The following is a 24430-nucleotide window of genomic DNA, read 5'->3' on the forward strand; positions in this document are numbered from 1 at the left end:
CTCTCTCTGCCTCTCACTAGCTCATTCTCTCTCTCTCTCTCTCTCTCTCTCTCTCTCACACACACACACACACACACACACACAAAATAAATAAATAAAATTAAAAAAAAAAAAGAAAGAAAAATACACAGTAAATGTTACTTTAAAAAAAAATAACCAAGATGGGAATGCAATCTGGTGTAGCCACTCTGGAAAACAGTATGGAGGTTCTTCAAAAAACTAAAAATAGAACTACCCTATGACCCAGCCATTGCACTACTAGGCATTTATCCACGGGATACAGGTGTGCTGTTTCAAAGGGACACATGCACCCCCATGTTTATAGCAGCACTATCAACAATAGCCAAAGTATGGAAAGAGCCCAAATGTCCATCGATGGATGAATGGATAAAGAAGATGTATATATATACAATGGAGTATTACTCGGCAATCAAAGAGAATGAAATCTTGCCATTTGCAACTACGTGAATGGAACTGGAGGGTATTATGCTAAGTGAAATTAGTCAGTCAGAGAAAGACAAATATCATATGACTTCACTCATATGAGGACTTTAAGATACAAAACAGATGAACATAAGGGAAGGTAAACAAAAATAATATAAAAACAGGGAGGGGGACAAAACAGAAGAGACTCGTAAATATGGAGAACAAACTGAGGGTTACAGGAGGGGGTGTGGGAAGGGGATGGGCCAATTGGGTAAGGGACACTAAGGAATCTACTCCTGAAATCACTGTTGCACTATATGCTAACTAATTTGGATGTAAATTTTAAAAAATAAAAAATAAAAAAAAAACAAGAACAGCAATGGAAAAAAATTAAAAGTATTGTTCCTAGATACTCTCAAACAATAAGAAAAGAGGGGAAAAGAGCGACCAGGACCCTTGGATAAAACCTGCCTCATAGGCTAAGAGGATTCTTGGTATTGTAATTTGGCAATACTTCCTTCATCAAAGAGAAAGAGGAACATGATAAAATGTAAAACCTTTGGTGGTTCGGTTCCTAAGATAAATTTCATATAAAAACAAGAGAAAGTAATAATAGCAAGAGATATTCTACAAGGTCTTTCTTGGTCATGAAAATTTTTTCTGTGCTTGCTGTTTTATAATAATTTTATCAAGAAATAGGGAAAACACCTCCTCACACCATCCCTACAAAGACCACAAGTGAATTAAGAGAAAAACATTGAAAAGATGCTATCCAGGGAGCTTAACTTTAAGTAATCTTCTTTTAAGAAAGGGGTCCTCACTGTCTGGATTATGAAAATAATTTCTTTTTTAAAAAAATATTTATTGGGGGGGGGGGCCTGGGCAGCTCAGTCAGCTGAGCTTCCGACTTTGGCTCAGGTCATGATCTCACAGTTAGTGAGTTCAAGCCCCACGTCAGGCTCTGTGCTGACAGCTCAGAGCCTGGAGCCTGCTTCAGGTTCTGTGTCTCCCTCTCTCTTTCCCCTCCTCCACTCACACGTGTGCATGCTCCCTCTCTCTCTCAAAAATATACATTAAAATTTTTTTTAATATTTATTTTTGAGAAAGAGAGAGAGAGAGAGAGAGTGCAGGGGAGTGGCAGGGACAGGAGGGAGAGAGAATCCCAAGCAGGTTCTGCGCTGTCAGCATGGAGCCCAACTTGGAGCTCCACCTCACAAACCATGCTATCATGACCTGAGCCAAAACCAAGAGTTGGACACTTAACCAATTGAACCACCCAGGTGCTCCTAGCATTGACTATATTCTTTATGCTATGCTTTTTATTCCTGTGACACATTCATTCCATAATTGGAAGTCTGTATCTCCCACTCCCCTTCACCCATTTTACCCATTCCCCCATACTCCTCCCCTCTGGCAACCATCAGTTTGTCCTCTGTAATTATAGGACTGATTCTGCTTTTTGTTTATTAAAAACATGGGCAGAGGATCTGAGTAGACATTTTTCCAAAAAAAAAAAAAAACATACAAATGGCCAACAGACACATGAAAAGATACTCAACATTTCTAATCATCAGGGAAATGCAAATCAAAACCCAATGAGATATCACCTTACACCTGTCAGAATGGCTAGTATCAAAAACACAAGAAACAAGTATTGGCGAGGATGTGAGAAAAAAGGAACCCCCATGCATTGTTGGTAGAAATATAAATTAGCATAGCCACTGAAGAAAACAGTATAAAATTTCCTCAAAAAATTAAAAATAGAAATACAATATGATCCAATAATTCTACTACTGGGTATTTACCCAAATAAACAGAAACACAAATTCAAAAAGATATATGCATGCACCCCTATTTTTATTGAAGCATTATATGCAACAGCCAGGATGTGGAAGCAGCCTGAGTGTCCATCAACAGACAAATGGATAAAGAAGATTTAATAAACACACACACACACACACACACACACACACACACACACACCGAGGATATTACTCGGTCATAAAAAAGGATAGACTATTTTTAAGAGCAGTTTTAGGTTCACAGCAAAATTGAAAGGCAGGTACAGAGATTTCATATACTGTCTTCCTGCCTCCCACACACATACAACCTCCTCCACTATCAATATCCAGCACCAGAACAGCACGCTTGTTACAAATGATGAACATACACTGACTCATCATTATTACCCAATATCCATATTTTACATTAGGGTTCACTCTTGGTGTTGTATATTCTATGGGTTTTGACAAATGTATATCATATATATACATATACATATGTGTGTGTGTGTGTGTGTGTGTGTATAGGCATGAATCCACCATTATAGTATCATTCAGAATAATTTCATTATCTTAAAAATCCTCTGTGCTCCACCAATTCATTCTTCCTTTCCCCACTAACTCCTGGCAGCCATTGATCCTTTTGCTGCCTTCATGGTTTTGCCTTTTCCAGAATGTCATATAATTGGAATCATACAGTAAGCAGCCTTTTCAGATTGGCTTCTTTCACTTAATAATTTGCATTTAATATTCTTCCATGGCTTTTCATGGCTTTACAGATCAATTCTTTTTAGTATTGAATAATGTTCCATTGTCTGGATGTACCACAGTTTATTAACTCATTCATCTACTGACGTTTGCTTCCAGGTCTGGCACTTATGAATAAACCTGCTACAAACATCAGTGTGCAGGTTTTGTGTGGACGTAAGTTTTCAATTCCTCCGGCTAAATACCAAGAATTGCAATTACTGGGTTGTAATGGTAAGAGTAGGTTTACTTTCGCAAGAAACCAACAAGCTGTCTTCCAAAGTGTCTGTACCATTTTTCATTCCCACCAGCAATGAATGTGAGTTCCTGTTGCTGTACATCCTTGTCACCATTTGGTGTTATCAGTGCTCTGGATTTTGGCCATTTGAATAGATGTGTAGTGGTATCTTGTTGTTTAAATTTGCAATTCTGTGGTGCAACACATAATGTTGTCCTTTTTATGTACAAATCACAGATATATAGTATATCTGTAGTATTAAATTTTCAAGGGGGTAGGAGAACAACTAGGTTGTTCCTTAAGTGGGCAATAATGAGATTTTAAAAAATTAATAACTGGCCTGGTGGTCAGAGAGGCAGCATGAGGAAAAAGACACAGGACAGAAGAGAGGGCTAGCTCATGCTGAAGGCCTAGGACCTGGCGTCACAGGGAGTCTGAGCAACTATATATAAGGTACTGGCATAAAACTCAGTATGGAGAGCAGAGCAGAAGTTAATTTTTATAACTTGATTGTATTACTCAGGGTTCTACAGAGAAACAGAACCCATAGGATGGATGGATGGATAGATAGATAGATAGATAGATAGATAGTGTATATATATATACATATATATATGTGTATACATATATACATACACACATAATATATAAATATGTAAACATTAAAAATTTTTTAATGTTTTTTTATTTTTGAGATGGAGAGAGAGATTGAGACAGAGCACAAGCAGGGGAGGGGCAGAGAGGGAGACACAGAATCCAAAGCAGGCTCCAGGCTCCAAGCTGTCAACACAGAGCCTGATGTGGGCCTCTAATTCAAGTGCTGTGATCATGATCTCAGCCAAAGTCAGGTGCTTAACCAACTGAGCCACCCAGGTGCCCCAATACATAAACATTTAAACACACACACACACACACACACACACACACACACACACACACAGAAAGAGAGAGAGAGAGAGAGAGAGTCACATTATTTAAGGTCTCTGTGCTTCAGCTTCTTCTGCTATAAAATGGAGATGATAATAGCATCTACCTCAGAGGATTGTTGTGAACAGTAAGTGCATGATAAATGTTTAAAAACCATATAAAACCAATGTGAATCAACAGTGGAATGTGGAAACAAAAAGCTAATTGAGCACGCACAATAAATGCTAGTAGCACTTGGTGTTAATTTTTTAAATGGTGATTATTTTTGTCACTCTCACTCAGGTAATTCTCTACCTAACCTGGATACTGACCTTAAAAAGATAAATCTCTGGAAAGAGCACAAATGTCCATCGACGGATGAATGGATAAAGAAAATGTGGTATATATATACAAGGGAGTATTACTTGGCAATGAAAAAGAATGAAATCTTGCCATTTGCAACTATGTGGATGGAACTAGAGGGTATTAGGCTAAGCAAAATTAGTCAGAGAAAGACAAATATCATATGACTTCACTCATATGAGGGCTTTAAGATACAAAACAGATGAACGAACATAAGTGAAAGGAAGCAAAAGTAGCATAAAAACAGGAAGGGGAACAAAACATAAGAGACTCTTAAATATGGAGAACAAACAGAGGATTATTGGGGTTGTGGAAGGGGGGATGGGCTAACTGGGTAAGGGACACTAAGGAATCTACTCCTGAAATCATTGTTGTACTATATGCTAACTTGGATGTAAATTAAAAAAATAAATTAAATTAAAAAAAAAAAAGATAAATCCCTGCCATGTGGCCATCTAACCCTCGTCTGCCCTACAGAACTAACCCAGATATCTTTAGCATTTATAGGGAGCTCAAAGAGTCCCTGTAAGCCATTCCTTCATACTTGAAAACAGAGATGGATGATGAGTCCACCGTGGAAGGCCAATGAAATACCAACATAAGCTCTTCTCTACCCGGAGCTCCACAAGCTTTCAAGAGCAATAAAACTCATTATTCCAGGGGCGCCTGGGTGGTGCAGTCGGTTAAGCGTCCGACTTCAGCCAGGTCACGATCTCGCGTTCTGTGAGTTTGAGCCCCGCGTCAGGCTCTGGGCTGATGGCTCAGAGCCTGGAGCCTGTTTCCGATTCTGTGTCTCCCTCTCTCTCTGCCCCTCCCCCGTTCATGCTCTATCTCTTTCTGTCCCAAAAATAAATAAATGTTGAAAAAAAAATTAAAAAAAAAAAAAAACCTCATTATTCCAAAGTATTCCAGATACTCAGCGTATCTGGGAGTTTGTCTGTAACCAAGACAATAGGGCTCTCTGCAGTCCTCAAAACTCTCAAGTAAAGAAGAGATTTTAAACTTTGGATTTTTGACCAAACAGACCAGACTGTGGTGGAGCAATGACTTACCAAAAAAGCATTTCAGAGAGAAAAGGCACTTCTGTAAACTCAGATCTAGGAAAACAAAACTGAAATCAGCTTCCTTCCCCCACCTGCCAGTTTTCAACACGCTCATTTCTGAGACACACCCTGGAGTTTCCGAGCCAAGTGAGATAGAAGCAGAGGATAAATAAACTTTCATAAAAGCTAGAATGAAGAAAATATTTTTCTCTAACATTGAAGGAGGAAGGAAACACAAGATATTAGATGTTCTCTGCACTGAAATACATGGTTTTCCCCTCATATACGTAGAAGAAATTTGCAAGACAATCTGGGTTAAGTATAATATCTACTATTAATATTATTGTTACTATTACAGCATTTCGTTGAATAGGGAGGAATCTACTTTTCTGTTAGAGGATTGAAATATACCCCAAAACAAAAACAATATTTTGAGCCTAGAAATTCTAGACTATTCATTGCTGTGACAGGAGTCTGCTTTGTATTAGTTGAAAAATGAGTCATAACATTCCAGAAAAGATGTCATTGAAAACAAGAGGCATTTTTATTGATGAAATCCCCTAAGGCATTAGCAGTATCTTCAGAAATAACATATGATGAAAATTTAAAAATGTACTTTACATTAATCAAACATATCTTCCACCATCTACTCTAAGGAGTAGGCATCTGCCATAACATAAAACTCAGATGTTAGTGTCAGATGATATATAGAGAGTGACAGACAGAGGCAGAGGCAGACAGAGACAGAGACAGACAGACTACCACAGGAAGTCCTTGAAATTATGGCAGCTTTCTGTTCCTGGTAAAAATCCTAGGTTTATGTCTAACTTCCCCCAAAGGAACAAGGTGCAAGAGAGTATAGGGAGGGGGATTACATTTCTCAATAAAGGCCTGATTTTCAACTGTCTTTAAAAAGCTAGCAAACCCTACAATTAACATTACAATTAATAAATATATGTGTGTGTGTGGGAGGGGCGGAGGGGGTGGCGCTGGGTCACTCAGTTGGTTAAGCGTCTGACTCATGGTTTCCGCTCAGGTCATGATCTCATGGTTGGTGGGTTTGAGCCCCACATCGGGCTCTGCGCTGACAGTGCAGAGCCTGCTTGGGATTCTCTCTCTCTCTCTTCCTCTCTCTCCTCCCCTCCCTCACTCACACTGTCTCTGTTTCTCTCAAAAATAAATAAATAAACTTAAAAATATATATATGAAGTTACGTAACAAATTGTGTTTCCTTTTTTTTATACTCATTGCTGAGCTCAGAACTAAAATTTCAGGCCATTATAGTAAAGCATATATAATTGAAAACAATTATTTTTTTTTAATTTTTTTTCAACGTTTATTTATTTTTGAGCCCCGACGCGGGGCTCGAACTCACGGGCCGTGAGATCATGACCTGAGCCGAAGTCAGACGCTTAACTAACCAAGCCACCCAGGTCCCCCAAAAACAATTATTTTAGACACTAACTTTACTCCATGCTTTCACCTTTCTTTCCCCTCTTACTTTTCTGCCATTAGCCTTCCCCCGATTTTGTTACCCGAGGGCTTTCGTACATGTGTGATCCCATATCACTTTCTAAACTATGCAATAAACCATTTCTGGAACAAGGGATGGTATAAAGAAATCATGACTATGTGAAATAACGAATGGTGGCATAAATGGAGAAAACCCAGATGTTAGACAGCAGTCATTCTTCCAGTATATATTCGCCCAGGGTGGCATTTTCAACAATTTTTTGAAAAATTAAGTTATTGAAACATACTCCTATCAAGACTCTGACAAAGGCTATAGGATAAGCCATGTGAAAGTGAAAGCTTTTTGATTACAATGTAAAGATCCATAATCTGGTAGAGAAAATCATCGAAAGTCATTCTTTTTTCACTTGTTCACATTCCCGACCATTCAGGACTAGCTTCCCACCTCCCAACTCTTATATGAGAACCTGGCTTTTCATTTGTACATGTGTATGGTGTGCAGCTAGTGCATAAGGGCTGAGCTTGTATAACTGTGACAGAAAGTCAGAGAGACCCCAAGAGAAGTATATTGCCAGGATGGGGCAAGAGATTGGGCATGGCGAATTCAGGAGCCTGAGCATAGCTGGCATCAGAGTGATCAAGAACTCCTGATTTAGGTGTTACATTGGTGTGGGTGCAACCACAGTGAGCTGCACTTTTACAGGGTGGAGTAGATGGCACATAGTGGATCTCATGGATACATGAAAATGACTTAGACAGTAGAGTAACTGGAGGAGAGTCGGGTAAAAAGACATTGAATCAACAGTGACATGTGAAACCAAAAGTTTTCCCATAATCTGAGGCTGCAGTTGTAATTCTCCAATGAATCTTTTAGACTTCACATGCGCAGAATTGAATTAATCACTATCCTTGATTGCTAATACACCTTCATTTTTTTTTAATGCAAGTACCTCTTTTATTCATCTGTTTATCATGTATCTTGAGGCATCATTTCCTTTCAAATGAAGTATAATGTTTATGAAAGGAACAAATCATAAGGGTACAGCTCTATGAAATTTTTATGTGTATTCATCAGCATAACCAGTAACAAGATCCACACATAGACATAAATATTTTTATCCTATCAGTTTTCCTTGTGTCCCTTCCCAGAAAATATCTTCCTCCCAAAGGTAACCACTACTCTGACTTTTGCTGCAATAAATTAATTTTGCCTGTTCTTGAACTTCGTATAAATGAAGTCCTACAATGTTTTTTCTATTGTTACTGGCTTCTTTCACTCAACATCAGACATGTGAGATTCATTCATGTTGTTGCCTGTAACACTCTAATCTGTTTCTTTATAATTGCTGAATCATAGGATCAGTGTACATTTAACTTTATTGAAACCGAATTGTTTCCAAAATTGGCTGAAACAATTTATATTCCTACTAACAATGTGTGAGAGTTCTACTGACTCCACATTGTCACCAACATTTGGTATTGTCAGTCTATAATTTCAGCCATTCTTCTGAATAGTATTACCTCATTGTAGTTTTATTTTGCATTCCCATAATGATTAAAGATTTGGGAGCACTTCTAGATTCCAATCCATCATATCCACTCATGTGACTGTCAAAAGCCCCACTGGTTTCTCTTCCTCTCAGTAGGCCAACTCTGATCCTCAACTCCAGCCCAGAATCAGCAAATGCTTCCCTAGCAAGGGATCTTCCCTCTCTGGCATTTTAGCTCATCCAGTCCTTATCATCAAGTCTAGCTACAACTGTATAATAACTTCAAAAATAACTTTTATAATTTATCTGATTTTTTTCTATTTGTTGCAGTGGGAGTGTTGGTAGCCTGCTGTGATCTATGATATCACACGGGGAAGTGGGACCTTTTCCATTTCTTCTTGGGACATTTTTGGTAAGTTATATTTTTCAAGGAATGTTTTCAATTTATTTCAGTCTTCATATTTATTCAAAGTTGTCTGCAATTTCCTCTAATCTTTAGAATTTTTATAGCATGTGATATTGGTTAGTTTTTTCATCATTTTTAGTTCTTGGTTACTCTTCACAGGTGTGTCAATTTTATTATTCTTTTTTTAAAATTTTTTTAAATGTTTTTATTTATTTTTGAGAGAGAAAAACATAACGCAAGAGGGAGAGGGGCAGAGAGAGAGGAAGACACAGAATCCAAAGCAGGCCCCAGGCTCTGAACTGTCAGCACAGAGCTTGACTTGGGGCTCGAACTCACCAACTGTGAGATCATGACCTGAGCTGAAGTCAGACACTTAACAGACTGAGACACCCAGACGCCCCAATTTTATTACTCTTTATGAAGGACAACTTTTGGGTTTCTTTGATTCAATTGTAATTTTTGTTTCTATTTCATAGATTTCTGTTCTCATCTTTATTTTCTCCTTCCTCTACTTCCTTCAAGTTTATTCTATTCTTCTCTGAATTTATTCGATTGATATTTAGTTCATTCAATTGAAAGATTTTCAGTCCTTCTTCTAATTTTATAAAAGCATTTAGGCCCTAAATACCTCTCCAAGTATTGTTGACACTATCTTTCAAGTTTTCAAATGCAGCTTGCTTGCTTGCTTTTTCTCTTTCTTTCTTTTAGAAAGAGAGTGTGCATGCGAGGAGGGGAGAGGGGCAGGGAGAGAGAGAAAATCTTTTTTATTAACTTTTAAAAAAATTTTATTTATTTATTTTGAGAGAGAGTTGGGGGCAGAGAGAGGAGAGAGAGAATCCTAAGCAGGCTCCACACTGTCAGCATGGAACCCAAAGCAGGGATCAAACTCATGAATTGTGAGATCACAACCTGAGAAAGTTAAGAGTTGGATGCTTAACCAACTGAGCCACCCAGGTGCCCTAAGAGAGAATCTTAAGCAGCTCCACGCTCAGTTCAGAGCCTGACACAGGGCTCAATCCCACGACCCTGGGATCATGACCCAAGCCAAAATCAGGAGTTGGACATTCAATTGACTGAGCCAGCTAGGTGCCCCCAAATGCAGCATTTTAAATAAAAATTGTATATATTTAAAGTGTACAACATGATGAGTTAATATGCATATACGTAGTGAAATGATTAGGACAGTCAAGCTAATTAAATATCATCCATCTCTTCACAGTTACCATTGATTGTGTGTGATAAGTGTACTTGAAATCTATTTCTTAGGTTTCAGTGTTCAATACGGCATTATTAGGTACAGTTTTCATGCTTGTACATTAGATCTCTAGCTTATACATCCTAGAGAACTGCAAATTTGTACCCTTCAACCTATATCTGCCCATCTCTTCCCCCTCCAGCCCCTGGTATCCATCATTCTATGTGCTTTTACCTTGTTTTGTTTTGTTTTTAGATTCCACATAAAGGTGAGATCAGACAATATTTATGTTACTCTTTCTGGCTTATTTCACTGAGCCTAATGTCCTCCAGGTTCATCCTTGTTGTCACAATGGCAGGATTTCCTTCTTTCTCATGGCTGAGTAAGATATAGCACATCTTCTTTATCCATTTATCCACTGATGGACACTAAAGTTGCTTCCATATATTGACTATTGCAATGAGCGTGGGGGTATAGATGTCTCTTCAAGATCTTGATTTCATTTCCTTTGGATATATACCTAGATGTGGGATAGGTGGATCATATGGCAGTTCTATTTTTTATTTTTTGAAGAAGCTCCATACTTTTTTTCATAGATTGGACCAATTTACATTCCCAGCAACAGTGCATGAGCATTCCCTTTTCTCCACCGCTTCACCAACACTTGTTATCTATTGTCTTATTTCTTTTTCTTTTTCTTTTTTTTCCTACCATGGTGCTGGGGCAGGCCATATGCCTGGGTCCATGGGACCCAATCTAGAGTTTGGGTCTTATGGGACCTGGCCCACACTGGGGCAAGTTGAGAGTCTAAGCCCACAGGATCTGGCCCGGTACCGGAATGAGGCAGGAGCCTGGGTATGTGGAAGCCCACCTGGGTCTGCAGGGACTTTGCTATTAGGATTAATACTACATTATAAAATGAACTGGGAAATATTCCCTGTTTTACTGCTTTCTAGAAGAGATTGTGTAGAATCAGTGTTAATTATTTAAATGTCCAATAGAATTCTCCAGTGAACTTATCTAGGCCTGGAGATTTTTCTTTGGGGGGAGTGTTTTTTTTTTTTTTTTAATTAAAAATCGAATCTTCTATAAAGTTATGGGACTATGCAAAGGATCAATTTCATATTGAGTGAGTTGTGGAAGTTTGTGGTTTTTGAGAAATTGGTCCATTTTAATTGAGTTGTCCAATTTATGTGTTTGAAGCTGTTCATAGTACTCCCATATTGACCTTTTGATGTCTACAGGGTTTTAAATAATACCGTTTCATTTCAAGTGTTGGTAAATTGTGTCTGCTCTTTTTCATTCTTTGTCAGTTTTGGTAGAGGTTTGTCAATTTTAATGATCTTTTTTAAGAAAGCAAATATTTGTTTCATTGATTTTCTCCATTATTTTTCTATTTTCAATTTAGTTAGTTTCCGCTCTTATCTTTATTATTTCCTTCCTTCTGCTTGCTTTGGGTTTATTTTTCTCTTCTTTTTCAAGCTCTTCTAGATTTTTGAAGCAAGAGCTTACATGATTTTTCTTCAACTTTTCTTTTCTAATATACACATTTATCACTAGAAATTTTCCTTTCAACACTGCTTTAACTGTGCCCCACAAATTTTATTATGTTGTATTTTCATTTGCATTCGTTGCAATGTATTTTTTAATTTCACTTGAGACTTTTCTTTGATTCATGAATTATTTAGGAATGTGTTGTTTTAGTGTTCAGCAATTTTCCTCTTAATTTTCTGTTACTAAATAACTAACAAGATTCTATCATGATTGGCAAACATATTCTGTATGATTTCAGTTCTTTAAATTGTTGAAATTTGTTTTATCATTTATCTTGGGCACTTGAAAATAATGATATTCTGCTGTTGTTGGATGAACTATCCTATAATTGTGGTTTGGAAGGTATTGGTTGATGGTGTTAAATTCTTCCATATCCTCAGTTATATTCTGTCTAGTTGTTCTATCAATTGTTAAGAGAAAGGTACTGAAATATCCAACTATAATTGTGGGTTTGTCTAAGACAGTAAGTTCTATCACTGTTTCCTTCAACTTCCTTCTTTGATGCACACACTTTTAGGATTGCTATGTCATCTTGTTAGATTGGCTTATCATTATGTAATATTCCTCTGACTCTGGTTATTTTTTCTCTGTAGTCTACACTCTTTATCTGACATTAATATAGCCATTCTTGTGTTCATTACATATCTTTATCCATATTTTTACTTTCAACCTGTCTATATTATGTTTCCAGTGAGTATCTTACAAAAAGGATATAGTTGGGTCATATTTTTAATTCACTCTACTTACTAATTCTGCCTTTTAATTTCTATATGTAGGCAATTTATATTCAATATAATTATCGGTATGTTGGGACTTATATCTACCATTTTTTCTTCTGTTTGCTCTCTCTGGTTTTCATTTCTCTGTCTTATTTTCCTGACCTCCTATGGTAACTTGAAATTTTTTTACAATTCCACTTTTATCTACAGTGTTTTTGAGTGTATAATTTCATATAGCTTTTTCTAATAGTTGCTCTAGATGCTACATTATACATACATAACTTTCAACAATCTAATGGTGTTATCTTACCAGCTTGAATGAAGTGGAAAAAATCTTACTTCCCTTTTCACCCCCTTACCCTATCCCACTTATAATTATCCACATATATCGTTATCTCAAATATGGCCACTACATACATTTAGAACCATATCAGACGGTGCTTCAATAATCAAACATAATTTAGAAAACCAAACAAGAGACAGCTTATTATATTTACTAACATTTTTACTTAGTGTGTTCTTTTTTTCTTCCTAATGTTTCAAGGTTCCTTCTCTTATCATTTCCTTTCTGTTTGGAGAGATTCCTTTAACCATTCTTCTAAGGTAAGTTGTGTAGATTATACCATTTAACATTCTTATCAACAGTGCATAAGGGGTCCCTCCAGTTTCTCAATATCGTAACCAAGACTCAACATTTACTGTTTTTTAATAGCAGTCATCATAATGGATGTGAAATGATACATCACTGTGATTTAGGTTTGCATTTCTCTAATGATTAGTGATGTTGCTCATTTCCATATACTTGTCTGGCATTTGTTTATCATCTTTGGAGAAATGTTTATTCAAGTCCTTGACTATTTTTTAATTGGGTTATTTGTGTTGTTGAATTGTAGGAAGTTTTTTTTATATATATTCTGGATATTAACCCTTATCAAATATATTTGCAAATTATTTTGCAAATATTTTCTCTTATCCCATAGCTTGTCTTTTCATTCTGTTAATTGTGTTTTTTGCTGCACAGTGTTTGAATTTAATGTAGTCCTACAAAAGGCTACTTTTAAAGTCCTACTTCAAATCTAAAGCAATTTTCCCCTTCCACTCTCTTTTTCTCTTCCCTTTATTTTATTTTTTTTAATGTTTACTTTTGAGACAGAGATAGAGCACAAGCTGGGAAGCGGCAGAGAGAGAGGGAGACACAGAATTTGAAGCAGGCTCCAAGGTCTGAGCTGTCAGCACAGAGTCTGAGGCGGGGCTCGACCTCGCTAATGGTGAGATCATGACCAGAGCCAAAGTCAGACGCTTAACTGACTGAGCCACCCAGGTTCTGCTTCCCAATTTTTTTTAAATGTGAGCTTCTCAATCTCTATAGGCTAAATTATTGAAAGAAATTTCACCTAACTCACTTTTTTTAGAAGGCATTACATCTTCTAGGTTTCTGGTTGTCATAGTGTTGTAAAGAAGTGAAATTTCTGCCAATTTTGCATATCTTTGCCTATTTGGCATTGATATAGATGTAAGGTATATTTTATTCACTCTCTATGCATACAGGAGTTATTAACCAAAAAAATAATAGGCTTAACTTTGGACCATTGCTGTGTCACCTTTATGTCTGGAAAGGAAGGTAAATCCAAATCTGAATTTGTGTCTACCACTCTGAGGCAATATTCCTGTGTATTATATCATGGAAGTGGGCATATATTATCTGCTTGCCATAATTCCCCAGGCTTGTCTTCTCTGTTTATATGATTTATTCCATGATGGTTTCACTGGAATGGTTCACATTTTTTTTGGAGCCATTTTTGGATCATACTTAGAGCTGACTATCATTATTTGGAATTTATTTTTTCTAACCATTAGTATGTTTCCATAACTCAGATTGCCACTAATTTTCCAGATATGAGATTTCCAATTTGTAGATCAAACAGCAATTATTAACCAGAAATCAGTCGTTATCTATTATTATGTGAAAAATCACTCTGATATAATAGTAGCCTCCAAGATCACTACCCAGGAAGCTATCTCAGAAGTCATGGAACAAAATGACTCACAGATCAAATTAAGATGCTTAAGGCAAATACCTTATTAAATCAATTAAAATACACAACAAAAAGTAGAGGGGAGGAGATGGGTAACATGCTTTGGATAAGGCACAAGATGGGTAGAAATATCTTATTACCTGAGTTATGCAAGTTCATATATCCTCTCTCCCTCTCTCTGCTGTAATCAAAAGCACAGGGAAATCTTGACCGCAAAAGATATGCATAGAGTAATCTTGGAAGTGGTTAACTAAAAATCACCTTGTTGATATGGGCATAGCACATGGATGAGCTATCCATATAGAACAGCTATTCAAATAATTGCAGAAAACATCCTCTGAAGATCTTAGTCAGACATGAAAGAGGGAAAAGGTAGTAAAAATGTTCCTAAAATACAACATTTGATGTAAGAAGAAAATGGAGAAACTTCAAAGCAAAAGCAAAATGATACAGAGAAATCAGTTATGGCTAATGCCTCTACAGTGGGTACAGTCACTAAAAACTGAGTTCATGGAAGATGAAATAGATGACACAAAGGAAAGGCAGCCATCCAGAGAACTGACATGTGTATCGTACTTTTTTGATGAATTTGTAACCCATATCACTACAAATCGAATTTTAGTCTACAGCCTGAAACAGGACCACCACTCAATCTCACTGATCCAACAAATTAATTCAAAACCTATTTGTGAAAATAGAGAAACAGCTGCAGAAGAGATGTTAAGGTGAAATTTAGCAATGAAGTTTTCCAATTTGCTTCGGTTATATGAAAATTCGCCTACTAATGGCACCATTCATTTTGGAGTTAAAGGCAAACCCTATGGAAAAATTCTTTACATGAAAGTCACCAATTTCACCAAGGAAGCCCTCACTGACCATTTTAAATTGATGATCCACCAGTATTTTGAAGACCATCAGGTCCAAAAAGCAAAGAAGTACATTTGAGAGCCAAGATTTGTAGACGTTTTACTGCTAAACCGTAGGTATCCTGACAGATTTGTATTGAAGCAAAGGTCATTACAAAGTACTCTGAATATGAACAAGATTATTTCCATACTAAAATGCAAAATCACAACAACAGAACATGGAAACTAAGTCCAAAATATTCAGTCTTCATATGAGATGGGGCCAGCTCTAAAGACATCATGAAAAATAATGCAGATTTCAGAGCATTTAAATTAGATTTGAAAGCACTGTCAGAGTCTAGAAAAGAGGCAGAAAAAACATGCAAAGTAAAAACAAATAAAAAAGAGAGTAAGGGACCAACACTTGCTAAATTATTGACAGGAAATCAGGATTTGTTTGATAATTCATTCAAACCACGACTGGTACACATTCTTGTGACAAATAAATGCCATCTGAATCAAATAAAACACTTAGATTCCCTAAAGGAAATTTAATGACTTGCTGTGTTGGAGTTTAATCCTAAATCTGTGAGAAGGGGGGTAGTCAAAGCTTACAAAGAAAGCCAAATCTGTATGTGTAGGGGGAAAAAATACAAAATGAGAAGATTTCTAGTCTGAATCTTTATCAACAGCCCAGCTGGATTTTCAGCAATGGCAGGTTAGACCTTAACAGTGAAAAATATAAACACTTAGATCCAAGTTCCTTGCAAAGAGAAAAACTGTTTCTCTTTATTATTCTATTACTCTCTTCCATGGATGACCTAAGAGACCTCCTCCTTGAGACCTTCTGTGCTTTCTACCAAGATCTCAAAGGAATGAAAAATACATCGTGTATTTGTGTATACTCACATATGTGTCAAGGATAGAAAGGCCTACTCGAAACAAGATTAATAAACCAGCAAAATGAGCTATCAAGCTAATGTGTTTCTGACTTAAGTCTTGAAGAAATAAATGGTACTATTGTTCAACTAAAATCTGTCACTCAATCTTTTTGCCATCTATTGGTTCATCTAACTGTCCTTCTAAAAAAAGGAAGAAGTTGTCATGACTGTTCTGGAAATTCTTTGTTAAAGTGAATACGAAGACACGGTCTTAGAGGACAGAAACAAAGTATTTGAATTCTAGGCATCAGAAGAGGAAGACTTCTATCGAGGTGGGAAAGTATCATAGTGGAACTTCAACTTTTTTTCCATCAAAAAGGATAAATATGAAAAACTTGAAGCAGTGGTTCAAAACTGGGCAAATTCTTCTAAACCAATATGTGCCAATAATATTCATTCATAGCATCATCCAGGTTGTGGTGGGACTACCTTGACTCTGTGTATTCTTTGGGAACTAAGGAAGAAATTAAGATGTGCTATGTTGAAAAACAAGACAGGGGAAACTGGAGAATAAGTGATTAATTTAAACACCTTTGGGGCAACCAACCATCAGGAAAACTTACTTGAACTGCTCCTTATTGGTGATTTAAAGAACAAAATTATGTCTATTTTCTCCAGGCCTCTATTAGCAGTAGCTAATAGTACATTTGACATGAGAAACCTCCAGTGATCCTAACTTGCATGAAATCACAGAATCCTGTAAAAGGTACAAAGATCTCAGATGGTAATGCTCTAATACAACAACTATCTGTCAAAGAACAGAGCTTAAATTGAAAAAAATTGAAGTGCAGCATAAAAACTTTAAAGATTTTTGTTTCTTCATGATCGTGAAAAGCAATTATAATAGAAAGTACATAGAAAATGTGGCTAGGAATATCCTGAAAAGACAAAATACTTCTACTGGGAAACAAATCTCTTTTCTTTCTTGACTCTTCCTAATTCATATATGCCTGATACAACCATTTTACTATCATAGTGTGAAAAATTCTTAAGAATCATAAAAAAGAAGGTTTTCTGGGGAACAGAAAAACTTGAAGGCAAGATAGCACCAACTCTAGGCATTAAGGAATCTACTTCTGAAATCATTGTTTCACTATATGCTAACTAATTTGGATGTAAATTTTAAAAAGTAAAAAATAAAAATAAAAATAAACTTTTAAAAACAGGGAGGGGGACAAAATAGAAGAGACTCATAAATATGGAGAACAAACTGAGGGTTGCTGGAGGGGTTGTGGGCGGGGAATGGGTAAATGGGTAAGGGGCATTAAGGAACGTACTCCTGAAATCATTGTTTCACTATATGCTAACTAATTTGGATGTAAATTTTAAAAAATAAAAAATAAAAATGAAAAAAAAATTTTTTAAAAAAGCACCAACTCTACAATTCAGATAAAAACAGAGGTGGTGGAATGTGGGAAGTACTGTGGAGTGCCTATTATTCATCCTTTGTATGCCATTTGCTTACTGGAAGAACTGAAGATAAACTATCTCTCCCAGTTCACCTCTCTGCACAGCCTATCTGCTGAGTTCTGTAGCTCAAGTTATGCGGATTGTTGTGTTAATCCTCAGCTCAATTTTATAGGTGTTCAAAATGGTTCCGTGCTGATCTAGCTGCCTTTCAGGGATGAGACAAGCTCAGGGACTCCATGCTGCTCTGCCATCTTAATTTCTCCTACTGTTGTCCATTTCTGATCCTTTTTTTAGAAAATAAGCATTGGCTAAAACAATGTCCTCATATCTGAGGTCATTTTGATCTTCTCTAAAAGATTCCATAACCATCAAGGAAACTGCAACTAGGGCTGGTATTTATTTGAGATTGTGGTAATTTATTGTCTAGAGATGAGGTCTTACCAGCTTCGAGTAATAAACTTATAGAGATTCACATTCTCTGACTGTAATGCAAGTTTGAAACGGCTAATGAAAATAACCAAATAGAACCACCTCTATATATTTAGAAGTTATATATTTAGAAGTTAAAAAAAAAAACAAACTCATGAGGTAAAGAGAAAACCCAAAAAGAAATTTCAAAGTGGTTGTAGTTGAATAAAAATTTAAACATTACATTTCAAAACTCGTGAGATTCAGTGAAAGTGTTGGATGGTAAGAAATGTATGTCCTCAGGCACCTGGGTGGCTCAGTCAGTTAAGCATCTGACTTTGGCTCAGTCATGATCTCACAGTACATGAGTTCAAGCCCCACGTCGGGCTCTGTGCTAACAGCGCAGAGCCTGCTTGGGATTCTCTCTCTCTCTCTCTCTCTCTCTCTCTCTCTCTCTCTCTCTCTCTTTCTCTGCCCCTCCCCCACTTGCTCTCATGCTCTCTCTCTCTCACCCTCTCTCTCAAAATAAATAAATAAACTTAAAAAAAAAACAGAAAAAAAGAAATGTATGATCTTAATCGCTTATCCCAAATAAGAAAAGAGTGAAAAGTAAACAGGTATAAACTTCACAAGTTAGAAAATAGACAATAAACTCAAATAAAATATGTGTAATTAAAAAAACAAAATGAGGGGCGCCTGGGTGGCTCAGTCAGTTAAGCGGCTGACTTCGGCTCAGGTCATGATCTCACAGTCCATGAGTTTGAGCCCCGTGTCTTGCTCTGTGCTGACAGCTCAGAGCCTGGAGCCTGTTTCAGATTCTGTGTCTCCCTCTCTCTGACCCTCCCCCGTTCATGCTCTGTCTCAAAAATAAATAAACGTTAAAAAAAAAGAATGAATAAACAAACAAACAAATAGCAGATCAGACCTATAAATACAGTGAACAAACTAATAATTGCTAGAGAGAAGGGAGAGAGGAGATGGGCAAAATGGGCAAAGGGGAGTGGGAGATACAGGCTTCTAGTTATGTAATGAATAAACCACAGGAATAAAAGGCACAGCGTAGAAAATATAGTCAATGGTATTGTAATAACATTGTATGGTGATAGATGGTAGCTACACTTGAAGTGAGCATAGATAGCATAACATAGAGATGTTGAACAACTACGTTGTACACCTGAAAATAAAATAACACTGTGGTCAACTGTACCCAAATAAAAAATCGTTATTAAAAAAATTGTCTTTCTATAAATGAGCCACGAACACATGGACATCAAAATAAAATATCAATACCTTTTGTAATCACTCAAAAAAACCTGAAATGCTTAAGTGTAAGTCTAACAAAACATGTGCATAACTCTTATATTGAAAATTTAAAAATGCTAATGAAAGAAATCAGAGTTCTAAATAAATGGAAATACACGCTATTTTCATGAATTAGAAGACTCAATATAGTAAAGGTATCTATCTATTTTTCCCAAGTTGATATATAGTTTTAATGCAATTCCTATCAAAATCCTCACAAAATTCTTTGTAGATATAGACAAAATTGTTGTAAAATTTATACAGAAAGGCAAAGGAAGTAGCATGGCTAAAAACAATTTTTAAAAAGAAGAATAAAGTGGGAAGAATATATTTGACTTCAAGACTTAGTGATCAAAGCCATGTAGTGTTGGCAGAGAGATAGATACACCGATCAATGGTACACAATAGAGAATTTACACATAGACTCACATAAATATGCTCTACAGATTTTTGACAAAGTCGTGAAAGTAATTCAATGGAGGAAGGATAGCCTTTTTGACAAATGGTGCTAGAGTGATTGGACATCCATAGGTTAAAAAAATGAACTTCAATGTAAACCTCATACCTTATGCAAAAATTAACTCAAAATTAACCAAAGGTTTAGGTTTAATAATAAATATTTTAACTTTATAAAATTATAAACTTTAAGGGAAAAAAGACAGGAGAAAATCTTTGGTATACAGGCAAAGCCTTCTTAATCTTGACATCAAAAGCACCATCCATGAAAAGAAAAATTGATAAACTGGACTTAATCAAAATCAAAAACTTAGTATGAAACATCCTATATGAAGGTGAAAAGACAGGATACAGAATAGAAAAAATATTTGCAAACCACATTATCTGACAAAGGACTAATACCCAGAATATATAAAGAATGCTCGAATCTCAACTGTTAAAAACAAAACAAAACAAAACACCCATTCCAATTAGAAATGGGCGAGGGACATGAAAAGACATTGAGACACTTCATTCAAAGAGGACTATAGATGGCAAATACGCACATGAAAACATGCTCCACATCATTAGCCACTAGGGGAATGTGGACTAAAACCACAATGTGTTATCATTACATACCTATCAGAATGTCTAGCATTAAAAAAAAAAAAAAATAGTGCCAATACTAAATCCTGGCAGAATGCAGAGAAACTCCTGCATCACAGATGGGATATAAAATAATATAGCTACCCTAGAAGACAGTTGGGCAGTTTCTTAAAAATATAACTGTGCAACTAGTATGCAACCCAGCAATTGCACTCCTGGGAATTTATCCCAGAGAAATGAAAACTTACGTTCATCCCAAAACCTGCACATAAATGTTTAAAACAGCTTTATTCATAACATCCCCAAACTGGGAACAACCCAGATGTCCATCAACAGGTAAACAGCTAAACTAGAGAACCCTCCATATGATGAAATATTACTCAGCAATAAAATGAAACAAACTATTTACACACTTAACAAATTGGAGAATTGGCAGAGTATTAAAAAAACCTGATCCCAAAAGCTTATATACTGAGTGGTTCAATTCACGTAACATTCTTGAAGTTATAAAATTATAGAATTGGAGAACAGGTATTGGTTGCCAGGAGTTAAGCCCCAGTCTGGGGAAGTAGAAAGAAAAATGGGTGTGATTATAAAAGGGTAATAGAAGTGATCCTTGTAGAGATAAAATTATCTGTATCTTGACTATATCACTGGATCTCTGTATTATTTCTTAACAGCTACATGTGAATCTGTAATATTCCCCTCCAAAGTTTTTTAATTTAAAAAAGTTAAGAGAATACTATCAATAATTCACACCAACTTTGAAAACAAACAGTAAGTTTATATATATAAATTTATATTTACAAATTTATTCACATATATATGTTTATATACATATACATAATTAAGTTTCCTGAAATTGTATGTAAGCCTGTTTGGCTTATCAGTTGTCTTAGTAGAAAGGCTTAAAACCATGATTTCAGTTTCTTTTTATTTTTATTGATTGATTGATTGATAGAGAGAGAGAGAGAGAAAGAGAGAGAGAGCAGGGGAAGGGCAGAGAGAAGGAGACAGAGAGAATTACAAGCAGACTCCAGGCTGGCAACACAGAGCCCAACACAGGGCTCAAACTCACAAACCACAACATCATGACCTGAGCCAAAAGGAAGAGTCAGATGCTCTGAGCCTACTGAGCCACCCAGGTACCCCTCAGTTTCTTTAATAGTGATAAGACTTTTCAAACTTACTTTTTTAGTCAATTTTGTAAGTTTTCTATAATTTAGGTAACCTTGAGTAAATGAATTAATGTATATATATACATATGTATATGCACATATGTATGTGTATAACATACATATAATACATATGAAATACATGTATAAATAATATATATGACTTAAAATAACTGTTAATAGCCCCTTGAATGTTATAGCACTGCAGTTCCTTTCCTCTGTGGTAAATTTGGGTGGGATACAGTGAAAAGAGGTGTACTTCCCTGTTTCATACTTCTGGCATTTACGACTTAGAAGGAAAACAGTAACTATAAAGCTCATGGAATTAGTCAGTGCTTGCTAGGTTCTACTGATGGAATGAAGAGAATGACATGCTCAGGTCACTGCAGGGTCGTAGAAGCTAGAGTTCACTAACACCCCGAGGCTCAGCGGTTCTCTAATCTGAACCATTGTTGAAGGTTTTAGAAAAATGAAGAATAATTTCCTCCTCTACTCTATGTTTAGTTCATTATTTTGCATTAGCCAGTATCCAAAACATGTTTGTTAGTTGGTAGATTTTATTCTCCAAAGGTTTTTTATGGTTCTAGTAACTTCCATTTGTCCATGGTTCTGCTCTCCACCTTCTTCACTCTCCTTTCTGCCCAAGATGCTCACCTGTGTGGACCACATCAAAGGCATACTCACTCTCTGGCTTCCAGTTGGGGTTGGCTGTTTAGGAGGCCTCAGTAAGAAACTAAAGGGAAGGGGAAGAGTAAGCTATTTATTACCCTGCTTCCTCTTTGCAAAGTCACCTTTCACCTCTTTGCACATCTTTCTGGTTGTGCTCCTGACTAAAGGTAACTACTTCTTCCTAAATTTTTTTTTAATGTTTATTTATTTCTGAGACAGAGCATGAGTGGGGGAGGGGCAGAGAGGGAGGGAAACACAGAATCAGAAGCAGGCTCCAGGCTCTGAGCTGTCAGCACATAGCCCGACGCAGGGCTTGAACTCACAAACCGTGAGATCATGACCTGAGCCAAAGTCAGTCGCTCAACCGACTGAGCCACCCAGGCGCCCCCCTTTTTTTTTTAATTTTTTTTTAATATTTATTTATTTCTGAGACAGAGAGAGAAAGAGCATGAGTGGGGGAGGGGCAGAGAGCGAGGGAGACACAGAATCGGAAGCAGGTAGGTAACTACTTCTTTCTAGTGAGACTGCTTGACAAGACTCTCTCTCCTTTTGGACTCTAAAACCTCTCCGTGTATTCATTTCTGTAGGCCTCACAGGGAACAGCTCCACTGCCATTAAGCTCAGGACAGTGCTTTTGGTTTCCTGCACTAACACTTCTGGGTATATTCCCTTAAATTATCTTCCCCAAATTATACTAGTTTGCATGTGCCATCTATTTCCTGCTGGGATCTTACTGATTTATGTATGCTCTTGGCCTTGTCCTGAAGCATCTCCTAGGGGCTGGATGTGATTAACTTGGAATGAGGTCAGCCAGTTCCAAAAGAGATGCAAAGATGCAAACCTTAAGGAAACGTCTCATTTTTGGTACTATGAAGCCTAGAGTCTCAGGCTCTCCAAAAATGAGAAAATGGGAAAAATTTGCATCTGCCTCTTTTCTTCTTTCCCACTCCTCAGGTCAGAAATTCTGTATAACCCTCCCTTTACTGACTGCTGACAGTAATTTTATGGAATGTTTTCTAATCTTTGCCCTGAAGAACCCAAAATTTTAGTGGAGGGTCTTTGAGGAAGAAAGTACAGTGAAAATGAAGACAATCTCAGTAGGTACAGCTTTCCATTTTTATCCAGAACACTTTTCATTTTGTTTACAAATGTATATGCTCTTGTCCCATATAAATTTTTATTTGAAAAAAATTTTCATTCCACCAATTAAAAAAAATTTAACCACTGGTTTAATTCACTTAAATAGGTAACCACTAACAAATCAAAACACTTTAAGTTTCAGAAAGAAAACTCTTAATGGTAGAACTTCAGGTAATAACAGAACTTCAGGTAGAACTGGTAACACTGTGGAGATTTAGAACCAGGTTATTCCAGTCCAATGTACTTCATGTTATATCAAGTTACTAGGAACAGCCACTCAAAACCCCTGATGATTCATTTCTTTGTCGACAGGGAGGCCTCCTTGCTTATTTACAAATCCCAACCTCCAACTGAGTCAATCTTTATCCATTTATTTTGATCTTCCTCTAGGAACCCTACCCAGGCTATGTGGTAATCAGCCTTCAGCATATGATATCTGGTATAATTTAGTGGCTTTCAATTTGTGAGTCACAGAATCACAGAAACGGAGTTGGAAGGGGTTTGTCAGTGTCACTTAGCCCTGCTCTAATTTCCCTGACAATTCAGGTGGTCACTCAGCCACCTGAATGCTTACCAGGTAACAGGTAAGGCCCTATTTTGCCAGGCACTCTACGTGTGAGAGATATTTCCCTGTATTAATTTCAAAATGCATGTCCCTGTGCATGACACCAGTTAGTGCCAAGTATTCCTTCCAGAACAAAGAATAGGTCCCCTCACTATTTGCAAGACAGTTTAAATATTAGCCAACAGTAATCATGTCTTCACTTAAAATAATCCACAAAATCACCCATCATCACCAGATCTAAAATTATGAGGACATGTGATCGTTTCCAGACCCATCACTATGCTTGTAGCTCGTTCCTGGCTGTGCTCCAGTTTTCACTTCATTCTTAAAATTCATGCTCAGGGTAGAACAATTCAGGAGACATGTTCTAACCAGTTGAACCCATAGGCTACTGTGCTATATAAACGTTAAACTGCCTAATGTCACCAAGACTATACCTGTCTTCTTTTTACCAGTCAGTAGACACCATGATCCTGACTGATATTGAATCAACTACAACACTCACATTTTTTTTCACGTGAATCCTTACAAAGCCAGGTAACTCCTGTCCTATATTG

At 36.7% G+C, this 24430-nt stretch overlaps 1 protein-coding gene across 1 annotated transcript; it reads left to right on the plus strand.

The window, feature by feature from the left end:
- Positions 1-10812: 10812 nt before the first annotated feature.
- Positions 10813-17842, plus strand: LOC106969950 (sterile alpha motif domain-containing protein 9). Its single transcript, XM_053220287.1, is given in 14 exon segments — positions 10813-10923; positions 12886-12944; positions 14523-14616; positions 14618-14732; positions 14735-14879; positions 14881-14966; positions 14969-15144; positions 15146-15374; positions 15377-15841; positions 15844-16307; positions 16309-16744; positions 16747-16920; positions 16923-17063; positions 17066-17842. Coding segments are annotated over 14 exon segments (2901 nt in total). The 3' UTR covers positions 17272-17842.
- The last annotated feature ends 6588 nt before the right edge of the window (positions 17843-24430 follow it).

Source organism: Acinonyx jubatus, chromosome A2 (genome assembly GCF_027475565.1).
Source record: "Acinonyx jubatus isolate Ajub_Pintada_27869175 chromosome A2, VMU_Ajub_asm_v1.0, whole genome shotgun sequence".
Lineage (NCBI taxonomy): Eukaryota > Metazoa > Chordata > Mammalia > Carnivora > Felidae > Acinonyx > Acinonyx jubatus.